The sequence below is a fragment of the Gymnodraco acuticeps genome, unplaced genomic scaffold (assembly GCF_902827175.1).
Source record: "Gymnodraco acuticeps unplaced genomic scaffold, fGymAcu1.1, whole genome shotgun sequence".
Classification (NCBI taxonomy): domain Eukaryota; kingdom Metazoa; phylum Chordata; class Actinopteri; order Perciformes; family Bathydraconidae; genus Gymnodraco; species Gymnodraco acuticeps.
The window spans coordinates 2,364,201-2,390,247 of record NW_022990940.1 but is presented as its reverse complement, the minus strand read 5'-3'; the positions used below and the strand labels follow the sequence as shown (position 1 = coordinate 2,390,247).

Here is a 26,047-nt window from a genome sequence, read left to right as displayed (position 1 = left end):
GAGCCACATCTGATAGCGAAAATGTTCTTTGTATCACTGGAGAGAGAAGCATTTGGTAATTCTATGAAATGTTTTTGCTTGTTGGTAGAAGCAGACAAACATGGACAGAAACCTATGCTGTGAATTATTGTGTAGTGTTTTAAGATCATATAATGCTTATTCACTGCTTCTTCAAAAAAAGGTCATTTATCTTGTGGATACCTTCTGTAGATTCAAAAGTCACTACGTTGCATAACCTCTGCCTGCACAACAAACCTTACAATTAGAGTCTACATTTAGGACTTAAAGTGACATATCATTGAAAAAATAATCTGATTAGATGGAAGTGTGTTGAACATTGTAGTCAAATTCAGAAAGCATATATTAGAAGTGACGTCAAGCAACTTCAAATGACATTAATGCTGTCTGTATTTGTGTTCCTATGTTGCTCACAACAAAAAACAGTGTTAAAGTCTGAGTGAAACACAATGTTAAGGAATTTGATTTATGTGTATTCTTCCCTATGCGATCTCTATAATCAAACATTGCGATACGGCAGTGTTCAGAGGTGCCGATGACAGCTGCTCTCCTTCTTTTCGTGTACCTTACTGATCCTCCAGTCAGATAGCTAAACAGACAAGTCTGAACGGGCGCTCTATCCTCAGATTCATACTGAAAACATCTGAAAGCCTGGCAACAACCCTGCTATTTCTGCCACTAAAACCACACCAGGTGGGAGAGGGAGAGGAGGAGTGCTTTGTTAAGTTAACTCTGTATTGAACGGAGAACGAAAGCTGATACTGTTGGAGAGGATCTACTCTGTTTTGGAACATTTCTAGATTGTTAGGCGTGTGGCACAGTGGGTTAATGCGCTGATCTTCGAATCAGAGGATAGCAAGTTCGAGTCCCACTGCAGTCAGCATCTCGTTGTGTCCCTGGGCAAGACACTTCACCCCAAATTGCTCCTGTGGGGATTGCCCACAGTATTGAGTATGTAAGTCGCTTTGAATAAAAGCGTCTAACAAGTAACATGTAATGTAATCTAAATGATTTATAACGTATACTTTTGCCATGTTTATTAGACATTTCTAGCAAAACAACTTCGCTGATTTCACACATTTATTTTCATGACCACACTTACACCACATCATCATCACCACCACCACCACACCCAGACTGTCTGACTGTCTTACCTGTCTGCTGTGTGTTTTTCACGGTTGCCGTGGTATTATCGTTGAACCTGAGATCGATGCCATTCATGCATTTGGACACGGAGCCGTCTGTTGGCGTCCCACCGTTCCTCTTTATGGAGCCTGCATTGTTCGATTTTGGCATAAATGTGGGATCCAGGTCCATGATAAGTTGGTTGAGCTGGTCGATGGAGTTGTCAATGTCTATCGTTAGAGATTTGAACTCCTCATCGCGTTTGTTGTTGTTGTTATTGTTCATCGTAGCTTGCTCCTTGTGTGGCTCAGTGTTTCTCAGAGCATCTGTCGCCATGTCCCTAGTAGGGGCCTGTTTTTCAGTTGGCAGGCCTGCTTTGGGTGAACTGCTCCCTTGCTTGTTCCCTTGGTATCTTTCTGTTTCGTTTCCATCCTCGGGCATGTAGATAAACTGTTGTGCAGCAACCATCTGCTGCTGGCGAACCCAGGACTGAGTGGAATAACTTCCCTGTCTGTAGACGTGCTGCTTGGGCATTGGAGCCCCGCTGGAATTTGCGGAGGCCACAGTGTTGCTCCTGGTGTTCAAACATCCCCTTTTAGTCTCAGCATAGGCTCTCTCATACTCCTCCATGTGGGGGGGTGCAGGGTGGTGGTGGAGATGATGCTGGATTTGGTTTTGCTGCTCCTCTCCTCCGGGACTCCCGAAACCATCTGACAGGAGGGAGTTCTGGCTGCTCTTGTGGCAGGAGGACGACAAGGTCCCTAAACTGTCCACACTGTGCAGATCGTGACCTGTAATTACCTCATCATCCAGGATGTCCGTTTCCCTCTCTCTGGGTCTGGTGACTCCGTTTATGTGCACCTGCGCCGGGACTATCTGCTGGATGCCCACTCTGGGGCCTTGATCCCCCATCTCCTCCAGTGAGGTTTCCTCGAGACCAAAGCCGCTCAAAAGGCGCTTCAGCTGGACCTTTTCCTGCTGGCTGGGGCCGTGGTTAGGCCTGATGGTGATGGTGTTGGTGTTGATGGCAGGTACAGGTGTGGGTCTGTCCGCCCACAGGGAAGTGCTAGACAGGCCCGAGTCACTGCTGACGGAGAGGGCGTGGTCGCTGTGGTCGGGGCTGGAGGTGGCGGAGGTCGTGCGGGCCCCTCTGCCCAGTGTCGCCTCTCCTCCGCTAGGGCTCCTCTTGTTAGCCGCCTTGTCCTGGGTTAGGCCTTGAGATCGTGGTGCTGCAAGATAGAAGAGATGCAGCGCTTCATACGGTCAGCTGGTATGTCAGCACACAGAGACACACAGACAGACTCACACAGCACAAAACCACAAACCAAACAAGACTAACATGCACAGTCATGTCATCCCATAACCTCCATCATTCAGAATCTGTTACTCACAAAGCTCAACACTTACAATCACACCTCACCTGACAAAGACAACATTATAAACAGAGCAATAATCAAACTACAAATACCAAGAATATTATTACATTGACAGAGAAAATGTGACTCAATGTGTTAAACAGACCTTAATAATAATAATCTGTGGTTATTTCAAGCAAAGATAAACCTACCATCATGCCATAATACCTCCCACCAGGCCACAATGTGAACTGCCAAGCTGCTAGTGAATGCAGCAGGCGGAGTAGACATAGGTGTTCCTCATGTTCAGGTAATACAATGGATGTTAAATCCTTTATATGCCGCTACAAGAGTCCGGCGGCAGTGGATCTTCGGAGTCTGACCCCTGCATTCCTCACCCTGCTGTGATTAAGCCACTCTACTCCCTCTAGCCTGCCCCTTGACCCCCAGCATATGTCCAAACAACCTCCTTAATCCTCAGAAGTGAAAACATAAATAACAAAAGTCAGTTATTTTGCAAAGGGTGAGTCAAATCCATCACAAAAGAAAACAACAACAAAAATCAAGTTAAGCCCTGACTTACGCAAAATGAGGGTTTGAGTAGAACTGTGTGTGAGTAGCGTTGTCAAGTAAGAAAAAAACGTTCTGTTTCACTGTCACTCTCTCCTCAACAAAAGAGAGCAGGAACATGACTCCGATGCTTCTCCCTCAATCTGCCGCCTTAAGTACTTGCCTTTCAGTCAAAGCATGACTGGAGGATCTGAATACCAGACATGCATGATAAAAGCTCCCCTTCCTCCTCCACTCCAAACGCTCCTGTATGTATGGCTTGCCCCCCCCCCCGTCGCTCACGCAAACACACTAGTTGAACCTGCATCCGGCCATGAGCAAACCTCTGCTCAGGCCTCCATGCAGGTCAGTTCCGCTGGGAGATTTCCAACAAATCCCTCTCGTAACATTCCTTTTGGCAAGGTGCAAGACAGACAGATGTTTTCCTTCTCCCTTAATGCTGGCCATCTCTCTCTCCCTCTGTCACCGTCCTGCCTCCCTCTTCTTTTCCCTCCCCCTCATGGCCAACCATCTGTCTCAAGAAGAGAAATCTCTTACCTTTGCCACAACCACCAGGTAAGCACACAAAGGAATTCCAGACTCTGATGAAACGCAACTTGCAGAGGAGAAGAGGCGGCGCAGACACACGAGAGCGGACATGGCTTCTAACCAGCAGATAATGGTCAGGGTCAAATGAAGAGATGTGAATAAGTTGGCCCCTGCTTTCTCTGCTGAGAAGGTGAGAGTGTTTGCACTCCACACAAGGGGGGACCTTGAGATCTCCAAATAAGGGCAGAGGAATGTAAACAAGTGAGGTGGGGTTTAGTGGTGGAGGCGGGCTCGCAGGAAGCAGTAACCCAACCTCTTGCCCTGCATAAGGGGACTACCCCACTGGGGAAAGAGGGGGAAAAATGGAAGAAAGGAAAGAAAGAAAGAATGAGAGATGGCGGCCCAGAAAGGATCAGAGAGAGAAAACAACATTCCTGCAGCTCCAGACTTTTTTACTCTGTAAAAAGACACTTTTTAATTAAAGCAATCCTTGCCTTGTACTTGGAGCTCAGAAAAGCAGAAGCCAAGTTGTTTTTTCCTCACTATTGTGTGTCATGAAATTGCATGCCTGACGTCCTGGTGAACAATAAGAGCAAGAAACAGATGTTCCCTCAACTCAATTATGGGGTTGGACAATTGTTTTAAAACTGTTTTACCTACCACTACCTTACACTGCCATTAACAAACCAATGCATGGTTAACCAAGTATGCGTTTAGTTTAAGAAATCAGTCAAACCATTTAGATGTAGCATTCATCAGGCTGGCTGTTGTGGTGAGGTCAGTCTTTGAATAATCCACCAATTACAGTGCAGTGAGCGGCAAAACCAGAACCTTTCCTTGTATAACGGGAGGAGGTCTGCTTGTGTATGGATATGCAATTACCCAACCCTCCCCATTCCTTCTCAGTTACTACCATCCCGCACCTCCTGAATGCCAAAACCCTGAGTCGAAAGCATAATCATGATCTTCATCATCCCCGTTTTCTTCCGCCCAAGATTCTGCCTGTGCTTCCGATGTGTAGAGGACAGCCCTCTGGGAAATATATTTCTCAAAATCCTTTGAACAATTTGTGCAGGACATTCTGTACAAACAGAAAGCTTTTGGAGGGAAAACTCCACTATGAGTACAAATAGTGGTACCTTGTCATGCAGACACTTCTGAGATAACCATCGCTGAATATTCTGCCTCTACTTCAATACGGTGAATGAACAATGAAAAATACATTACAAAATATCCAACATGAAGAATTATTAGCAGAAACAGTGTCTCAGTTACCCTAGAGACTTTGTTGGTTTCTCTTTTCGCGGTTTAAAATGTAACAAGTTGTTTATATTATAGGTTACTGTCAGTTGCTAGGTAAAGTTTATTGCATTGACAATTTCCGTCCAGTCGTTTTTGTTAACAACGTTTGCCTGCAGTTGCGAGTGTTAGGCCTTTACGCAGGCGTACAGTAATGTGACAAAAGAGATACCAACTTCTATTGCAAGTATGTTCATTATCTCTCGAATCAATTCTTGCTAAATGTATTATTGGATGATATTCTACAAATCTTGTCCTAATAACTCTCCTGTTTACTTTGATATAGACTATAAATAGTCCCTATAGAAATTATTAAGAGCATTTTGCCAGAAGTATGCCGTTTTTTTTAATTAAAATCGCCTCCATTGTCACAAACTATGACAAACACAAACTATTTGCATGGCCACATACTACATGTAAGCAGAAAGAAAAATGTGCATGACCAATTACTATTCAGCACACTGTTTTCATTTAATTATTTACTATCAAATGCTCATTTCTCCAGTCAGCCGCTGTAATCCAAGCTACACAAAGACAACCGCTTACTTTTACCTCAAACCTAGAAAAAATATTTTAACATGCACTATTACTTTACCATTCATTCACGTGTGGGGAAAAGCACACACACCGGTGATTGACAAAAAGCCATTAAAGCAAATTAGGTTTTCTTTTCAGGACCTTAGCACTACAGTGGCAACCGTTTTGTAGACTTCCTCCATCCTGACCAACCTCTGAGTGACAGCCTCTCAGAGTCAATCTGAGCCATGGTAAGTAGATGCAGAATTCCAACAAAGCTCCCAGTCTCCCGTCTCAGATGTCGTGTTTACATGAGAAAATAAAGGCTGTAAATATCCCACATGAATGCTTTGGAATCAAGGAAAGAAAAATAAACACTCCTTTGTTCATTTCTTTGCTTTGATGACTTCTTAAATTTGAGTGTTTGGTTCTTTGATTGCATTCCCATAGTTGCATGTAAAATTATATATGGACGTGTTGGGGTATGAAAAAATAAGCTCATTTAAAATCAAGCCGAACTGAGCTTATAAAAGCACTCAATGAAACTGGAAAAGGGTGGATCTGTATTTTAATGCTACCACCACGTCTCTCTATTCTGGGAGGTTGTTGTGAATTCTGTGGTCGAGTGGAGAGCAACAACCGCAGCTAGGACGGGATGCCCCGGCAGGGTGGCTCTGTGTGTGTGTGTGTCTATGTGTGTCGCTAGTGAGAGTGTGTGTTTGCGTGGGATGGTTAAAGCTTGCCTATTCATTTGATGTTACGACAAAAAATAAATCTCTTGAGAACTAATTGCTCTTCCCCTGAACCCAACATTCCCTGAATACAACACATCTCCTCCCTATCTTTCACACAGAAACAACACAAAGGTAACTTTTAGTTTTCCGTCCCTTCCCTCGCCATCATAAAATAATAGTTTCCACAGTGCCTGTCTAGGTTTTAGGACTCACTCATGAGTAATAACTTTGGTTAGCAACGCTTGCAACATAAACAAGGTTAGTGGTGACAGTGTGTGCATGTAAATTCAATCACACTGCAGCTCCTAAATAACATGGAGCACAGGACCCGTCACACTCTGTTGTGTTTGTGTAACATAGAATACACATTAAATACTAGAAAAGTAACGAGAAAAAGAAAGGGAAGGAACTTCATTCATCTAAATAACCCTCTATGCATAATTCTTCCATTCATAAAACACGCAAATGGTATTTTCCGTCAGGTAGAGTCTGATTCATTAGGCAGCCCTCTGCATTGTTATAAAGTATTGTGAGTTATGTAGAGACATATGTGGTGTAATTACTGTACCTTCAACATCACAGATGTTCTGGTAGGAGTCCCAGCGGATTAGAGGATCTGCTGTGTTGTAGTCCACAATAACATCCGCCCCATTCTGCCACCTGTCGGCACCTGGACCCAAAAATAACATTAGTGTTGAAACTGTAGGTATTTTTTCTATGTAATGACAGTCAGTAGCACAATATACTATTCATCATTATTTTAAGGTAACATCTGTTTTGGCTCGAGGAGGATACAAGAGGATGTGTCTAAACAGGACATTAAGGTGTAAATGGGCAATAATTGGATATTATAAGCCCTCAGTAAAATTGTATTAGTATGGTCTGATCATAACTGTGCACTTCATATCAACCTTAACTTATAACACAAAAAAGGGATTCTCTAGTTTGTTTGTTTATATTTTCAGGTACAAAGATTTGCAGGAAAAGTCATTTCTTTGTGGGGAAAACACGTATTTACGTTCTTGATGAGAGTGAGTTGAGAACTTAAATTCCTTTTCACATGTCAGTGTGTTAAAAGGGGGCCCGTCAGTGTAGCTTAATGACTAAGGCAAAAAGAGGGAAACCGCGAGCTTGCTTCTCTCCTACGGTAAAAATAAAATCAGCCTTTAGCACTAAAACAAGGTAAAACATTAAGATGTCAAGAAATCGTGTGATAAAACTTTTACATTTCTGTTTTTGTAAGGATTACAGAAACAATTATGTTTTGTAAATGAGTGAGCTTTAGAGGTGGTTGTTCTCCAGTCTCTATGCTAAGCAGAAATATCTGTCCACTGCCTCTAGCGTCACATTTAGAACTTAGAAAAGACAGTGGGAGTGATATCAACTTTTTATGAAATTTTTGACAAGAAAGCGAACTTCCGAAGTAAACCATTAAAATAAGAAATGAATCGGCTAATAACAACAAATCAGCTCCAAACACGTTTCATTCAAGGTTTTGCTTTCACCCCTGATGTTGTAGATTGAAATCGTATCCACATCATATTTTGGGGGGCCCATACACCCACACACCATAGTTCCACTCCAGTGGGGCTCTGGGGCAGCACATGTTGTGCTTTTTTACCTCTCTGTCAGCACACACTTCACACTACATTTCCCCTCTGCAGCATTCCACATCCCTTCTCACCAGGGGGCAGAGGGGGAAGTACAGAGCACAGGATAACATGAAGGGAGAAATGGAGAAAGTTCTTGGTGTGCTTTTCCAAATACCTCTCCCTGTAGCCGCTTTTAATAAAAACAACTTGAAGGGTTAGGAATCTACCTGGGATTTTCTCTGGTCCCTCGGAGAAGACCAGCTCCACTTTACCATAATCTGCAAATCTGGGATCTGGAATGTAAGCACACAGGAATGCTATTAGTGGGGCTTTTCAGAAGTGGAAGGATGAATGGTGTTGTCTGCAAGTATGATACTCTCAGTACACGTAACATGTTTTGGAAAACAAGATTATTGGTCTCAAAGCACGAGGTCTAAATGAAACCCAGACTGAGCCCTTCAGGTGCTGCGTGGAGCAGAGAAGTCCTCGTAAACATGCGGCAGCACGTTGAGACCTGCTCTCAGGGTATTTTTTTCTTGAGTCTACCTTTGTTGGCAGTCTCCATGTCCTCCTTTTCAAACATCAGGTTGTAGCCCTGCACTGCTCCCGTGTGGAACTGCACCCGGAAAATAACTTCACGTTCTGAGGTGACGGCACTCTTGTGATAGCATTTAATCTGCAAAAGAAAACACAAAATATTGGGATTACTCAAAATCTAAAACTGATGTTGCAAACTCTGAGAAGGCATGTTGTTTTTGGTTTTTATTCGTACCATAATGTCTCCTTTTAGAAGCTGGGCAGGCTCCAGGGTGATGCATACACGGTCTCTGTGGCCCGGACCAATGTGACTGAACGAAAAACAACAGAGAAGTGAGTCAAAGTTAGAAGCAATCACTCATATTTACAGAAAGCAGTGACTCTGAATATAATCTGCATTAAAGTAAATAAAACAGAACATTGGTTAGATGTTTTCCGATTGTCAAGTTACTGTACCACTGTGTAAGCCACTTACTAGATTCCAGATGAATACACTGCTTGCATTCCCTGGTAAACCTTGATGTAGGGACGACAAACTGTAGAGAAAAAAAGATACATTAAATAAAAACATAAAAGATATGTGCACTGATACTATGGCCTAAAGAACTCTGATAGGTAAGATAATCAAGAGTGCCTTCTCATGTTGTTTTGACCACAGCATGTGTGATAAGCTGTTGTTGTGAGAAAGGGATTTAATGTCCACGATGTGACGAACACCTCTGTTGTTTCAGTGAAAATAGTGAAAATAGCAATTTGCATGCAAACATGGATGTGAATTCCCATGAGTTTACTGGGAACCCATAAACACGTTGTTCTCTCCTGTCTTGTTTATGTAAGTGCCTCTATCTGTCTGAGCATGCATGTGTGTTGGAAAAAACTATAAAGTACAGATAAGTCTCCATCTTGTTTACTGCTCTGGCTCTGAAGTGGTTGTGTCTGGGTTCTTTTATGCCGTCATGGTGGCAGCGACTGTATTTTCATTTGGAGTAGCAGCTGTGTGTAGTGGTAAACAAAATGAGTCTAACCTCCAGTGGCGTCGAAGTTTGGGATCCCATGAAGAATGACGCAGTGCAGGAACAAGGGTGAGGCATTGATCTTCATGGATCCACTTAGAAGACTGTTGAGGATCCAAACATACCTGACATGGACGCAGAAAGGTGGATGTTAATATTGTGCAGGACTATTGTCAGTATTCCTATGGTCAACATTCAAGAGTATCAGTTCAAAATGTGTCAAGAAGTCCCCTTTTTTTTTGAAAAACATCTGCTGACCAAAACAGTGCAAATATTAGACTGCATTTAGACTTAACTGAGGCCGATGTTTTAGACAGCTGCTCCTGTTAAAATGATACTACAAAGCAACAGGAATGCTCCTAACTACTGAAACACAGGGCCAAGATATCCCTAGTATGGGTCAATCTCCACTAACACTGGATACTGTATTTTCCAATATGCAAATTAATTATGTATTTTCGTAAGACCTTCCCTGACTGGCAAATGTCCACATTTTCAGAGACAAGCTTGTAATTTGTGTGTCACAATTTATCAAAAAAGGTTATCCCCAAGTATGAACTAGAGATGATGACTCAGGGGTTACATGCAATGATCTAATCAGAGTGTCAGTGGTTTGATGGCAGTGTCCTTGGGGAAGATATCTAACCCCAAGTTGTTTCTGATGGCATACTGTCTACTGATTAAAGTGTATGTACGACGCTTTGGATAAAAGCGTTAGTCACATCACATGTCAGATATCTATCATATCATTGGGGTTGTTTTCCTCAATAGTTCAACATTTTCGAAAGTACTCTTATTTGCTTTAAAATTAGATGAGAAGATCAATACTGTTCATGTTGAATACAAAGCTAGGCAGAAGCTTAATATTCTAGCAGTTAGTATTTTCCCCAAAATCCTTATGCTAAACTAAGCTAATCGGCTGCTGGCTGTAGCTTTATATGTAATGTACAAACATCAGAAGGGTATCGATCTTCTCATCTAGCTCTCAGCAAGAAATCGATCATTGATACAGTATATCCCAACAGTTCCTTTAAAACACCATTTAACATTTGAGGAAACATGTTTATATTCTTCAAACAAAGCAATGCAAAAAGTATCTATGTTTTTTGTACTTTAAGCAAAAAAATCAGCACTGGTGTAAGACAGTTAGAAGGTTAGCCAGACATTCTGATTGGTCTCATCTGTCCATGTTGTTATTGCTTAACCTCACTTAAACTTGGGGACGAGACAGTTTCGAAGGACTGGAATTAAAAATAATTGAGAAACCAGTTCTACATAAGAGCTATCACTGTGAGATTCAAAGTGGTACATAGGGTTAGGATTACACCACCTCACCATGGGGTCTCATTTTCATTACAATGATCCCCAATGAGTGAACAAGTAGATTAACAGCAGTGGGACATGCATATTTGTATTGAATCAGGTGGGTCTGTGACATGAATGTGTTTAGTCAACAAAGCACGAGTCAAACAACACACATATACAGTAAACGCATGCTGCTATGAAGAAGGGCGTGTTCGAGTTTTGGGTCTTACCGTTTCTGCGAGGGTGTCATCAAAGCTGAGACCTTATCATCGTAGTATTTCCTCATCGCAAAGCGGTCCAACGCCTGATCAGCACTTTGAGGGAGACAGTGAGACACATTAAGCACTTTAGGTAATTATGACTCAAGAGAGAGATTACACTTTGCTGCTCTATAATTGAATGGTAGTAACCCTAACTTAAATTAGGACAAAACAGACACACAGCAACACACACTCACACATATATACAAATGCTTAATGGACAAGAGTGAAAGTAACCGGAGAGACAGGGGATTCCAGCAGAGAGGAAGAGAATGCCAGCCTTAAGTAAACACGGAGGGGGAGAGGAGGACAGAGAGAGGCCAGAGTGTGTGCACAGCCCTGCTATTCAGTCAGACCTAAAACCAACAGGCGCTGGAGCCTTTTCACCACAGCTCTGTTTCTCTCTCGTCGAGCCTCTCCCTTTCCTCCCCACACCCCCACAAATCTATTCCATTGTAAATCTGCCTCATTGTTTTCCTATCTTTTCCTCTTTCTATTTTGCCCTCTGTCTTTCGCATTTGCCTTACTTTCCCGGTCTTCCTCAAACACTAAGGGAAGCCGAGGCTAAATCGAAGGTGAATGTGTGCTAATGCCACAGTGACTGCTGTGTGCAGAGAGGATCTACACAGCGGTAAAACACCAGGCAGCCTCTCCTAACGTTTGCTGTGTATCTTTACTTTGAGGATTAGGGAATGACAATGGTTTGAAAATTTGAATCGGTTTTCTTCACGATGAATAGATTTCATGAAACTGACACTGTGGCCAGGAGCTGTTACAGTAACTAACATGTTTCAATGCTGATTCATGCAATTCAATATGGGGTGAATTATGGCTTAAAGTGTGTGGTTTTCTTTTGAATTTTTAAAACTTTTCTTTGACTCACACTATGACGCTAAATCAGAGTAGCTAAAAAATGAGCTGTGGTTGGGTAATGACATGTTTTGTGGTCTACAGAATGAGTCTTCAGAAACTGTTGTGTGTTGTTGTGACAACAATGAGTCAGCACATTCTTTTATGATAGATCCTGACTTAAGAGCAAACATTTATAGCAACATTACAAGAAAACTGTGACTCGTTGTAGTGGTTACCTGGCTGATATGTCGGTGAAATGCACAAAGGATGAGATGACAACACCGATTCGACCCTTGCCGCCCTGAAGAAAGAAGAGAGAGATGATTCACTACACATGCAGCACTTTATCACTTACTGTTGTGAGTGATAGGATTATACATTGTCTGGGAACATTTCCACCACATGTTTTTTTTGCAAAAATTAGAACATCATTGTTGTTTTTCCATGAAATCTGTTAGTCTATATCTGTGACATGGCCAGCTTAGAGAAAAAAAGTCACATATTTCTCTCCACCAATCTTGATTTAGCATTTTTTATTAAGGTTCAAGGTTCAGGGTTAGTTTATAGCACATTTTAAGACTCATGCCCCTTTCACACCAACGCGGTTCCAGGGCCGGTTCGGAGCTAGAGCCTGAAAAGCACAGTTTTTTTCCTGTTCACACCGCAGCGGAGTCGCCTCTAAGCTCCGAAAACCAGTGCTTTTCAAGCACCAAAACATTGTCGGTCTAGAAGCAAGAACCGCATACGTCACACTTACGTCGGGGGCAGGGGCGGGATCAACCTCCTGAACAACAACAAAAAGCCCGCGTTTTATCCAGTTTGTACACAAAGCAAACAGAGCAAAACAAAAACGAATAGCGCTTCAATACAATCGGCCATTGTTGTTGTTGTCGATGTGAGGGGTTTCCGCGCGGTTTGGCTTTATGAAGCAGGCACGTAAACGGTTACGTCATGACGCAATACCACTCGGGCTCTGGGCGGTGTGAACAAAGCGGGGGCTGAAAAGAAAAAACGGTTCCGAACCAGAAAAGCTCTAGCACTGAGCTAGAACGGGAAACACAAACAAAAACAAACAAAAAAAAGAATTCATAAAAGCGATAAAATACTGGCTGCAGCTAAAAGTGCAATGATAAGGCACGGTTAAAGGATCTCACGTTAGGCTGTGTTAAAAAGAAAGATTTTTAACCTCGATTTAAAAGAACCCAGGGTTGGGGCGGACCTCAGGATTTCAGGCAGTTTGTATTAGAATATGAATATGATGTCATGAATACTGAAAGTCATAGAGAAATACTTAAAATATTAGGTTTTTAGGGCAAAAGAGCAACAAAATAGACTTCAGAAATATGTTATGACAAAACATTTAAAATAATATCAAATTTTGAGAGATTGCTTGATTAACTAGAGAATGCAATTCCTGAAGAAATTGATAGTGGGAATGCTTTATGCTGAAAAGCTGACGCTGAACTGCTATGCTGAAATGTAATGTGTAAGAAGAAAGTGAAGAATTGAGATTGAAATGATACTGAACACTGGGGGCTTGAATGTGTGATGAGAGAAGAAAATAAAGTAAAAAGGCTTAGAAAAGCAGCAGAATATTTGAACTGCAAACTTTTGAACTAACTTGATGGCGAATGATCTGTCGCCATGCCAACAGCATTTGATGACATCCCATAATACGCTTAGATGCGTTGATGGCTGCATTGTTACCAAACCTGTGAAGTTTTGGGCCGTTTGGAGCATTTTCACAGAAGTTATGAGAAAACCGTGTTTCATGGTGAGCATTGTGTTGCCATGGCAATGGCATTTGAAGAATTATCAAAACTGTCCCGTAGATGTCTTCACGGCTGGACTGTTAGCATGTGAAGTTTGAGCACTTTTTGAAAATGTTCATAGGAGTTATAGCAACATTGTCTTTTATGGCGAGGGATGCTCTCCTATGGAGAGGTGATATACAGGTGAAGATTGTGGGACGACCGGACCGTGTCCATTGGAGCTACAGCGACATCGTGTTTTATGGCGAGGGATGTGTTTCCATGGCAACAGCATATGGTGAGATCTCAGATTTGGCGTAAAGCTGTTGTGGCATGGACCGGTGATATACAAGCGAAGTTTGGGGGACAATCGGACCATGTCCATTGGAGTTACAGCGACATCGTGTTTTATGGCGAGGGATGCGTTTCCATGGAAACGGCATATGATGACACTCCATAATTGACGTAGAGCTGTTGAGGGCAGGACCATTAACCATTATTTGAAGTCTGCTTCTCTGAGCATGTCAGTTGGAGTTATGACATCATCGTGTTCCATGACACAGGTGTTTATATTTGAGCTAACGACGTGTCCAGAGATCAAAGGTTTCCATGGTGATGTGCAGTAATCAGTGAGAGGCAGAGATGTTCAGAAGTCTTTTTTTGCAAGTCCAAGTCAAGTCTCAAGTCTTTGGTCACGAGTCCAAGTCAAGTCTCAAGTCTTTGTGGGGTGAGACTTGATCAAGTCTCAAGTCTTTGGTCACGAGTCCAAGTCAAGTCTCAAGTCTTTGGTCACGAGTCCAAGTCAAGTCTCAAGTCTCTAAAAAATAAAAGTCTCTTCTGGTTGTAATAAGCCTTCTATTGTCTGCTGCTATCCAGTCTGTTAAGAATACTGCACAGCTATATCTAAGACATTCAAAGCATTTACTGTATTATTATCACTCCTATATCTATTAGCATACAGTATCAGTACTGATTAGTTGTTTGTTATATGATCACTTTAAACAGGCTATTGCAATGCAATATGAGGAAAAACATCACACTTTAGCTAAATGCAAACAACTTATAAGCAAAACACTTCAGAATCAGAAATCAGTATCACAAATACTTTATTAATCCCCCGCAGGGAAACTGTGTTAAAAGTACTTAAAAGTTAACATTTGTTCTGTGCCATTTGCAACTAAAAAACTATTGCTGCAATATTATCTGAAATATACTGAACTGGTGATATTAAAACATGACCTGTTCCAAAAGAGATATCTACCATTAACACCATTTACCAGCCAAATGCTGGTAAATCATGCAAGTGGCTGGTACTGTATGTTGCACGCACCAGCCACAAATAACAATGGCAATCTATTGAGTGGCTGGTAACATTTCATCATTCACTAGGCTAGCCATTTGGCCAGTGGACAAACATGTTAAAATGTGACCTCTGCAACCGTATTGTTTAATTACACTGGGTCTCTAATTACATATTTTAAGTCTACTATAAATAAACATATTCCTCTATCCTCTCACTCAAACCCAGTGTAATGGTAACCTGATAAACCTGTAACATTAACGTTACGTGGTCAACAATAAACCTGTAACCTGCCTATAAACCGACAGATGTATTTATGTATGTAACTATGTATTTTTCTACGTTTAACGTTAGCCAGTAGATGGTGGCAGCGGAACGTAATGATTAACGTTACCGACCTTTTTTATGTCATGTCAAGAGTTGGATGTCAACGCCACTCAACGCAAACAAGTGTGACAAGCAAACATTCACTCATCTTTTCAAATATTCAGTTACAAAGCTATTAGCAAGCTAAGTTAACATTACATAGCTGATGCTGAGCTAAACATGTTTGGTAACCGTCCATATGCGTTAATGTGACTGACCTCTCCGGGTGAGTTTTCAAGTGACGTTGTTGCACCAGCATCCTTGATTTTAATATTGCAGACTTTGCAGTGTGCGCTCCTTTTGTTGGTGCCGCCGGCGTTTTGTTCGAAGTTTTTATAGTTGAACCTAATTACAAGCGGTACAGCTGCAGGTGTGCCGCCGGTCGCCATGGTGTTACCATGATGTTAATGTTAAAGGTGGTGTAGGTAAGTTTGAGAAACCGGCTCGAGATACACTTTTTGTTATATTCCATGGAATGCTCTTAACATCCCGATAGCCGGCCCGGCTAAAGTAACTGGATGGCCTACCTGCCTGTCAGCCTTCCATCGGGGCACAAACTTATCTCGTGCCCTCATTGGTCATGTGCGCGTTCGTGTGTGTTGGAGGAGGGGCTCTGTGAGGAAGTGGCAGATTTTCTCCGGTTGTGTATTTTCAAATTCTAGCGATCTCGAGCCGGTTTCTCAAACTTACCTACCCCACCTTTAATACGCCAAAAATAGAAAACACAATGATTGTTCACGAGTCCCAAAACACGAGTCCAAGTCGAGTCCGAAGTCTTTTGAGCAGGAGTCCAAGTCAAGTCTGAAGTCTCTGTGTGTGCGACTTAAGTGCGACTCGAGTCCGAGTCACAGACTCGAGTCCCCATCTCTGGTGAGAGGAGAACATTTTCATTGTTCTGAATGAGAGATAAACCTCTTACATGTGAACGTTTTGTTGAAGAACCGTAACAGATATCGGTGAAATTTCAAAGCGCGAAGCATGTCAAGGAACTTGAGCATCTGAAATGTACTTTTTGTGTACTTTCGGGTTAATAATGTGGCCTTTTTGGCAGATTAACAAAAGGTGTGCGGCTGCTGTGGTGGGGAAAGATGAGGCTGAATTTACAATGGGGTTTAATGGAGACATGTTGAACGTTTTTGTCACTTCATGCCCTCAAGAGGCATTTTGTTTAATTATTTTGCATAATTTTTATTTATTTTTTAAAGCTACGAGATGTTTTCCTACGTTTGTCATGAAAGATTATGTCTCAGGAATGTAGGGTTTGGGAATTATGGCAGGTTTAAAAGAAAATATGAAGGCAAAATTAAATCTGTCCTCCACTTTAGCTGTGACATCACGCACTCTAAAATCTGAAGAAGGCCTCTTTACCAAGGTCTGAACAATGTTTAAAATCTCTAAAAGTACGAATCAGATTTAAAAGTTGTGTTACAAAAATAATGTCAGAAAGATGTGTAACATTTTAAAGTTGGAATGAGGTTTCTGAGTGAAAGTATGAAGGAGCAGTTAGCAGTTGAAATTGCATGAAGATTGTTCAAGTCTGAAGAGTTTCTCCATTGACTTCCATGTTAAAAATGTGATGAATTATGGGATGTATCTCTGGAATTATGAAGGTTATGAATGAGAAAAGTAATAGCCATCGATTCCCGACCGAGCTGAACGTTTTGATGTTTGAACGGAGTTTCTGCGATGTGGAATGTGGGAGAAGAAGAGGTGCAAAATAACCCGGCGGAATAATAAATAATTTTGTGCGTAGCATAACAGATAGTGGGAATGCTGTATCAGCATTCCCACTAAATAAAGCAGAACTAAAACTGATACAAAACAAACGCTTCATGCTCACCCTGCAGTGTATCACCACCACATGAAGGGGGTCAGCATTGAGCCAGCTCTCCATGGCCTTACAGATGGTGCAGATCTTATCCAGGGGTGGAGCGTGCATGTCAGGCCAGCCTGTATCCAGAGTCTGAAAACACATCACACACTCTTAACACATACAGTAGTGCATTAACAATCTAGATTAGACTGTTTACTGTAGCTGGTTGCACAGAGTTGACAAAGAGTTTGAACCTAACTCTATTTTGCCATTAAAATTAATTGTATTTGTTCTTTTGGGTATTGATGTAATTTATTATTTTATTTTACTTTATAGAGGACACAGTAAACTTACCTTTGGGTTCATTTTAGTGAGATCATGTCTTTTCTCTGACAGGTTGATAATCTAAAGAGAACACATGACAAAGTCAATGACTTGAAATGTTGTCTTTAAGATTATTGCATTCTGCTTTAACACTGGTTCCTACATTTATACGAGTGAAGATGCACTATGCACTTTGAGATCAATACTCTCATGTCAATATCCTATGTAGGCCCATCAGCCCTGACACCAATACGGTTTGCACTTTGATACTTGAGCTTATTTCTAGGTGAGCAGCACATGGAGGAGCACTGACCAGGTAATTATCGGCATGCTTGCACTTGAGCATTCGTGTGACATCCTTCAGATTGTGAGAGTAGATCTCCTCTGTGCAGCCCCGGGGGAAGGACACGGCAATGATGCGCTCTGTGATGTACGTCAGGTCGAGTTCATATCCCTCCTCCATCATGAATCTTGGATCTTCCTGTTGAAAAAAAAAATTAAGAGACGCAGGTGGGTCAGGCACTTTAATAACCTCAAACCGTTCCCGCTTAAAGCAAGGGACTTTGCTCAAGTCAATATTTGGTGGTCAATGTCCACAGCTTTAGTCATTGTGTCCAAGTCTGCCGCGGTAAATCTTTAGAGATCGACCTCAATTCCAGATTGTACAACAGAGGGTGTCTTGTTTGCACAAAAAACGGTCAACATTGTGAGTCACACACACAGTACTTTTTGTAACGGAACAATATATCAAGGGCTTTTGAACATGTGAGAGATGAGTGCCTCTTATCACCATTGCAAACAATAAATACAGAGCAGTGCTATCAAAAGGTTGAACACCAGCAATCTAACACCCAATGTCAGTCAGTCGGAACAACAGTGACAAAGACCAAAAATAACTTTCAAACAACACCGGTTAGAACCAGTTGCTGTAAATCCCTGAGGGATGCCGTGTCCCTGTGACCTCATGGCCATGCACTTCCTGCGGTGGTAGTCTGGAGAGAGCACATCCACAAACACATCCCTTATTCTCTTATCTAGTCATCTCTGTATGCTCTGTGCGGGTTGTCAGCCGTGTAATAGAAAAGTGTTGCCTGCGGCCATCACTTGTGCTGATGCTATTAGCCAATCCATCAATAAATCAAACAAACTGCTTTTATATTGAGTTTACACACCAAATATCTTTGTTGCTTTTCCAGTTTATTATGAGGATTGGCTGCTTCCCTGAGTATTTATTATTATGATTGTGAAATTAATAAATGTGGATTTATTTTACATGCATTTCCTTTATAATGTTAATTTTATCATATAAGAAATGACAACTGACCCTTTTTGACATTTCATAAAATAACAAAATATACTCTGCCAAAAAGTACGATGACAAAATCTTGTTTATTTTTGGACTGATTTGGAAATATGAGACACCAAATACAATGAAATGACTATATATTATTTGAATTATTTAGAAATTGTTATAATAACCTCTAATTAGATCACATTGTATATGTTCCATTTATATGTTATATGTTGTGCAATTTTATTACATTATTGTATCACATTTATATATAAATACAGACCAACACTTGCTATCATTAATTTATCATATGGTGTATTATTCTGATGTATGCTGTTAGAGTGGATTATATAATATTACATATACTATATTTTGGCTAATAATCACACAACTTTATCACTTCACTTGCAACAGTATTGTGGTATTAGTTGAAGTAAAACAATGTACCTTATGTGCACTGCTCAACTTGTAGTGTTAGCTGAATGTATCTTGTATAGTTCCTATTTCTATATATTAGATTATTGTCATACAGCAAGCCCAACCTACCTACCTTTTGAGTACGCAAGAATTAGCTGCGTGCCCATGACTTAGAAAACAACTTAACTCATGTGTAGCATTTAAAAAAAATAAACTGATCAACAGACCTTGATAAATGTTTCAACACCCACCACCACACACACACACACACACACACACACACACACACACACACACACACACACACACACACACACACACACACACACACACACACACACACACACACACACACACACACACACACACACACACACACACACACACACACACACACACACACCACACACACACACACACACACACACACACACACACACACACACACACACACACACACACACACACACTCCGAACACTGCCAGAGATATCATCATCCTTCTTGAATGACTCAAATTGTTTGTTGTGATTAAATGATCCACTCTCAAGAATGTGTCCGTCAATTAAGACTGCAACGACTGCAGGCTACAGCCCGACACTTTGAAGGGGGCCAGAGAGGGAGCCATAAACCAGGGACAGTGTGGCCACGGCTTAAACCAACCCTCAGAGCGGAATGAAAGAGGCCATGTGTATGAAGAGGTCATCACTTGGGGAAACAGGGCTGGGTGTTTTGTGCGTGTGTGTGTGTTGGTGGAGGTGGTGGGAGCGGGGCAAAGAGGTCCTCGGGGATTGTTGGAATTAATGGTGGGGTTAGTCTATTTCCCCTGAGACTCTAAAGGAAAAACTGTTGACTAATGGGAAATGAATGAACAGGTCGGCTTTGTGTCTCTCCAGGGCAGGGGCATGGGAAGGAGGCTTAGTAATGTTTTGGAAGTGTCAGAGTACTCTGCTAACTAGAGATGGGAAAGACATCTAACCTACACTTAACCTCAATGTGATCCAAGAGTGGGAAAAAACATTAATTAATTTGGTGTATACAAATCTGTTTAAAATATTTTTGTATTAAGTTTGACATTCTGGAAAATAGGCATATTCGCATTCTTGCCGAAAAAGCAAATAAGCTTAATAATAATAATACATGACACTTATATAGCGCTTTTCTAAAAACTCAAAGACGCTTCAAAAGTCAAACTATTAAATAATCAATTACATAAGAACTTTCAAGGTAACTAAACAAAAAGGTAAATAAAGGTTTCATCCAACTCAGATAAAACCCATAAAGATGCACACAAGTAGTTAACATCACATTATTTAAAAACGAAAACACATAAAACTTTTAAAATATCAATTTGTGGCTTGATAATTTCTCCTGCAGTATTCACACTGCAGAACAACATCCTTTTGCTACTAGACCTCTCATTTCTCCCACTCATCATTCAAGCTAACATGAGCGACGTGCCCCAGCACGCACTAAAGATAATTGGTCTTTAATTTGCACTGACTGCTTTTGTTCCTGGTTTGAGGCGCAGCATTAGCTCACAAAGGCAGAATAAGCAGTGCCAAGGAACTCAAATCCTGAGCCCACCCATGGCACTGGGAGAGTCAGGCTGGTAGAGTAGCGGGGTAGGCAGAGAGATTGGAGAAAAAACGGGTTGCCAGGTTTTTCGGTGAACAAGCTGCGACAGGTTTACCGAGGTCAGGATGTTGGGGGATTAGGGTGTGTCTGGCTCCCCTAGCTCCAACCCTGCAGGTAAGAGCTTGACTAGGCTGCGTGGGTGCTGTCAGCCACATTCACACATGCATGACCATCACTTGGGACCAGCTCCAAATGCCTTTCTTTCAAGTACCCAGAAGAACGCTAAGAATAAGTTAATCAAACATTCCATTTATGTGTTGAAGAAATGCAGGGAAGGCCAAGCGGGAAGGCACATTAAAGAGCTGGGATGAATCTATTTCAAGAGCCACACCCTTCACCTGCCTGTAGGCCTACCTCTGTATGGAATCTTCCATTTTGTATGAGCAGGTGAACCATGAGATGAAGGAGGCGGCATCATGTAATGCGACATAAACAGCAGAGAGAACCGTCTCAGAATCCAGACATCAGTTCGTCAGCCCAAAAGGGTTAAATCATGCCAACAGTGACCTCATAGCTGTTTTTACTTAGTGAGTACACTGTGGTAAGTAACAACAGTTGGCAAAGACTTTGCATGCTTGTCTGTCACAAATAATAAAGAATCTCCCGAGCCTGGGGTTGAGCCACAGCAACCGAATCCATTTACGCAAAAGTTTGTTTGTATGTGATCAGGCCGGTTGCTACATGTCTAGGCTCCATAGACTGTATTTTCCATTAGCAATCTCAGTGTGGCCATCACAGTGCAGATTGCTTTTACATATTTGTGCAAACCACTGGAAGAGAAAATACAGTGTAGAGTGTCTTGGGTACATAAGGGAAGGAACACAAAGGAAGTGCATATTCTTATAGACATGAGTCATGAGATAAAGTTATCAACCCTGATAAAAGATCAGTGAAACAGAAAGGTTAAGATGTAATTAATAGTGGGATACTTGTATTGTTGTTATCAATGAAGGCATCAATTCCTTTTTGGTTCAGTATTAAGTTTGTAAAATGTATAAACAATGACGAATTCTAATTGCAATTCACTATCAAAGCCCACCAAATGATTTAAAGCTAAAATGTGTTCAATAATTACTTGAAAAAAGCTGCGATGGAGAAACTTTAATCTATTTTTTACTGAAAATATATATATATAAATCTACTTAACTCAATCAACATTTCAATAGATAGGTTGCCAATTAGTAAAAGGTGTTTTAAATAAATAAAAGAAAACTCAAATGTCCTCAACATTATGTCTGCAAACATATGAAAGCAATTAAGGCAACCCCCTCTCCCCATCACACTTCAATGATAAATTGAAATGCTTCTGTTGGCTCCGGCTTCTAGTTTATGATTGACATGTTGAGGTAAAGGCCTCAATTATGTGACAACTTATATTTTTATAGGTCCATTAAAACGAAAATATGTGTCTGAAACCAAAAATGAATGCACTGATATTCCTTGGAGCACAAAACCCCAACTCAACACAAACGTTCACTGGAACAGAGCTGCAGCTTTTGAGAGGTTGGATTCAAAGAGGGGTGATAAAGCTCATCCAACCCACTCTGTTTTGGACCTATGGAAAAAGCTGCTACACACCTCTGCCTCTTGGGAGACTCGGGACAGATTAATGACCTCCTAAACTGCTTGTCTGCAAACCTTAGTAACAGCTTAAGTGCCATAAATGCTTCAGGAATTCTAGCTGCCGGCAGGGCTGGATTGTAAAATGTTTTAACCTTTTTTACTAAAGGTAGCTTTTTATTTCCTACTCTTTATTTGTTTCCCAGCACATGAACATATCATTATCTGCCTGTTTACAACTCAATCAGATGACAGGAGTTTTACAACCAGAACAGATTTGTTTCTTGCTATTGTCATCTGTCTGTAGCCCCCACTTGGAATTTAGCATTCACAGCTAATAGCCACCTAAAACACCTTGATACCCTCAGCTTAACTGTTCCAAACTGCCGTGTATTCATACTTGGCACGAGCCAATTCTGCGGGATAACATGTCCACAGTGACATAACAGGCTGGTTGAAGGGCCCCGAGAGGGACAAGGCCGCCCACAGTTTGTTCTGGCCTTTTCCTGTCAGGGGCTTTATATGTTTACAAAATGACTTTGACACCCATTTACTGCTAATGAACTGAAATAAACAAAACCATGAGGCATGGAAGCGGGAGATGCGTATTATTAGTACGTTTATTTAGTAACCCTGGAACTCTAACATGTATTTGTCCCACATTTTCATGAGATATGTTGAAGGGAATAAAAATGACAGCCCTGAGCAAATCTGTGCACCCTTAAGGCTCCTAAAGTGCTCCCTAATTACCGTTTTCTATCCCAAGGTCAATGTGGAATGCGTTCCAAAATGGATTACGTTCCAACTCTCGCTCTCTCATTCCCTCCATCTCTCTTTTTCTCTACTCTCTTTATAGCTGTTACAGCCTTCCTTCTTCTGGTCTCCTTCTCTCTGTTTAATGACTTACACATGTCAGCCAAGTGGCCATGGCACAGCCGTGACAAAGTGAAATGCCCCAGCGCTCTGTCCCATGCTGTTCCTCCCAGGGTTAGATCACAGTGTTCTGTTTACAGTACACAACCCCAACCTTCTGCCAACCCACCTGTCCAAACCACACCATCAGGATCCCCATTCATCTGTCGTCCTGCCAGCCCTTTGTAATTACCACCTAACACTTTGGGTTTTCTGATGCACCTTTTTTTTCGCCTTGAGGGGCAAGATATTGTTCATACGACTGACTTCAAATTGAACCACGGACAAAAGCTATAATTGCCGGTTCAAAAATGTTTCTCCTGTCTTACTGGGTCTGTAATTAAAGCTAATCTTGAAAGAGTTTAGCCTTTAAAATGTTCTGAACAACCTGCATGGTTTATGTTGCCTGACAGAAAGAGGGTGTTAATGCAGGTGTGTGTCTGATTTCCAAAGGAGTGACTGATATTCAGGTGAAGAGGGTTGAAGTTGTTGTGATGTAAGGGCGCTTGTACATGTCATCAACAATGGCTGCCTGAGAAACACAGCCCTAGGGCCACAAATACCACGCAGCAGCTGTAGCTCAAAGAGAAAAAAACCATACTCTTGTTCTGATTGTCTACATCATTTATCTACCGACTGAGAAATTCAAACGCATGGTTTCTTTTGGAACTTTTCAGACTACTGGATACAAGTCTTCCACAAGAATGGCCCCATGTGTTTCACATTATACAAGGTCTCCAGAGCCCACAATAGCAAGGAACCCCAAATTATAGCCATTGCAAAACACAGTTCATTGAGGAAGACATTTAAAAGATAAAAAAGACCCACATATTTAAATCCAAGATTCAGGAAGTTCAATTCAAAGACTTTAAATAATACTCGTTCACATTGAACAGGGAATCAGTGCTGGGTCAGTTTGAATGAGTCCCTTCTCTGTGCTGCTGGAGGAGCTGGAGCAAAACACAAACACACATCTCTGGTTTTAGTCGGAGCCAAAATAAATAAAGAGGGCAGTGGCCTGTTTTGCACTTTGAATAATTGAGCAAACTCAATTAAATGTGACTGAGCAAAGAGCTGAAGAGAAGAGAAAACTAAATCCACAATGTCTGAAAGACTAATCCTGCCCTTAAATACTGACCAGCCTAGTTTTAAAAAGGCCTCCCTGCTAAGTATTGACCGTGTAAAAGTTCAAACATAGTGCCCTTACCTTTTCAAACAGAAAGCGAGCACTTTGATTCTGGGGTTTTTCTCCTCTGTGTCCCTTTGTCAGTCGAGGCTGCAGAAGTAGTGGGTACAGTCCTGATCAGAGAGCCCTCAGCCCGTCATACAGGCTTAATGCAGGCTGAAAGGCTCATTTTCCTCTGCTGGAATGTGCTCAGCTGGACCCGGTCCTCTCCTTTTCAGAGGCTGTCGGTGATAAAATGGAAGCCTGAGTTCGGTTCCTGGTCTGCTGCTGTTCTGCTGCTCAGCCCCCCTGCACACTTCCTTCAGTCCGGGCCGCTGCAGCCGCCACAAGTCCTGGCATGGGATAGTCCTCCCACTGTGCCGCTAGGGCTGTCTCCCTTGTTCCCTCCCCCTTCCACACTTCCTCCCCTCTCTACGGCCTCCTACCGATGCCTGTCTCCATTTGTTCTCACCCTCACCCCTCACACGCAGACGGATACTTCCTCCAGCCACCCCCCCCCCCCAACAGGACCCCCCAAAAACTCTTCATATGTGTACAGTCCATTACATCATTAAACATTTTTATCTTCATGGTCTTCTGTATATTTGTCTTACTCTCTAATGCTGGTTTATTATTATTTCTATTTTGAGATGTTTATATTTAAGAATAGTTTATTATACTCTTTTAATTTGTTATTATGTGCCTTGTTTTGTTTTATGCTCGTGTAACAAAAATGTTTCCCAAATTGGGATTAATAAAGTGCATCTTATCTACATCTTATTTTAACACAATGTAAATAAAAGACACTTGGTCATATAGAGAAATGTTCACATAATGTAATGTTGTTGAAGTAGGAATGTGTGCATTTTAACTTTAATTTGTTATGTTAATGTGAATATTTTTATTATATTTTATTTTATTGTATTCTAAAATGAAGCAACTGTCACAAAATCCAATCTCTGGATAATTAAAGTATTCTGATTGGTATGGAAATATGTACTATATTTCCATAAGTGCCTTTTCCCCCTATAGCCTATACCTACAGTGTCTACTACAGCAAAACAAACATGTCAATTCTGTTTTATTCATCAAGCCCAAAATCACAATTTACCTAAAATATCTTTAATGTTAAAAACTCAGTCAATATAATTATCGTGGTTCAGTGGTAGGCTTAATGACAATTTTAGGGGGGTTCATTCCGTATATTTATTGGCAACAATAGTTTTTGCTCTAATGCACTTTCCAAGTAAAAGGAATTAGCAAATAAGGTATTATTTTTGTCTTAATGATGAGAGCTATCTACTACAGTATGTTAAAATATCCCAATCTCCAGTGGAGTTTGCTGACGCAGTTAAATTATCTTAAAGCCAAAGTAGAGCTTGATCATTTATACTCATTGTTTATAACCCAACAAGGCCTGTGACCTAAGATTGTCATCGTCATAACTACACTGTAGCTATGTACGTATGACTAATAAAAGCCTTGAACCATAGAAACCATGTTTGTTCATGTATATAGTTTTATATTGAGCATGATTAGCATGTTTTAAATATCAGGTTATACATTGCTAGTTGTTTCGTCAATCCAACATTACAGTGTTGCTATATTATAATATATAACCAAAGTGGCAAACAGACTGGCATTTAGGTTTAATCAGACTTGCATCTGAACTATTTTAGTATGACAATTAGCGCCACTCATTGGTTAAAATTGATACTGCTGAGCCTCTCCTTAAACAGTGAACGGTTATAAAACTGTCTATTAATGCACAACAAAGAAATATTAAGCTAATAAAATAATTAATGAGT

At 41.2% G+C, this 26,047-nt stretch overlaps 1 protein-coding gene across 1 annotated transcript in view; it reads right to left on the bottom strand.

The window, feature by feature from the left end:
• LOC117558422 (tensin-3-like) overlaps positions 1-24,624 on the bottom strand; it is a 36,902-nt gene extending 12,278 nt beyond the window's left edge. The window contains 13 exon segments of the mRNA XM_034234618.1: positions 1,173-2,372; positions 6,714-6,815; positions 7,965-8,030; positions 8,284-8,413; positions 8,510-8,585; positions 8,750-8,810; positions 9,300-9,412; positions 10,823-10,906; positions 11,941-12,005; positions 16,962-17,084; positions 17,289-17,339; positions 17,572-17,739; positions 24,282-24,624. Of these exon segments, the coding sequence (XP_034090509.1) occupies positions 1,173-2,372; positions 6,714-6,815; positions 7,965-8,030; positions 8,284-8,413; positions 8,510-8,585; positions 8,750-8,810; positions 9,300-9,412; positions 10,823-10,906; positions 11,941-12,005; positions 16,962-17,084; positions 17,289-17,339; positions 17,572-17,724 (2,224 nt within the window). The 5' untranslated portion in view covers positions 17,725-17,739; positions 24,282-24,624.
• Positions 24,625-26,047: the final 1,423 nt, after the last annotated feature.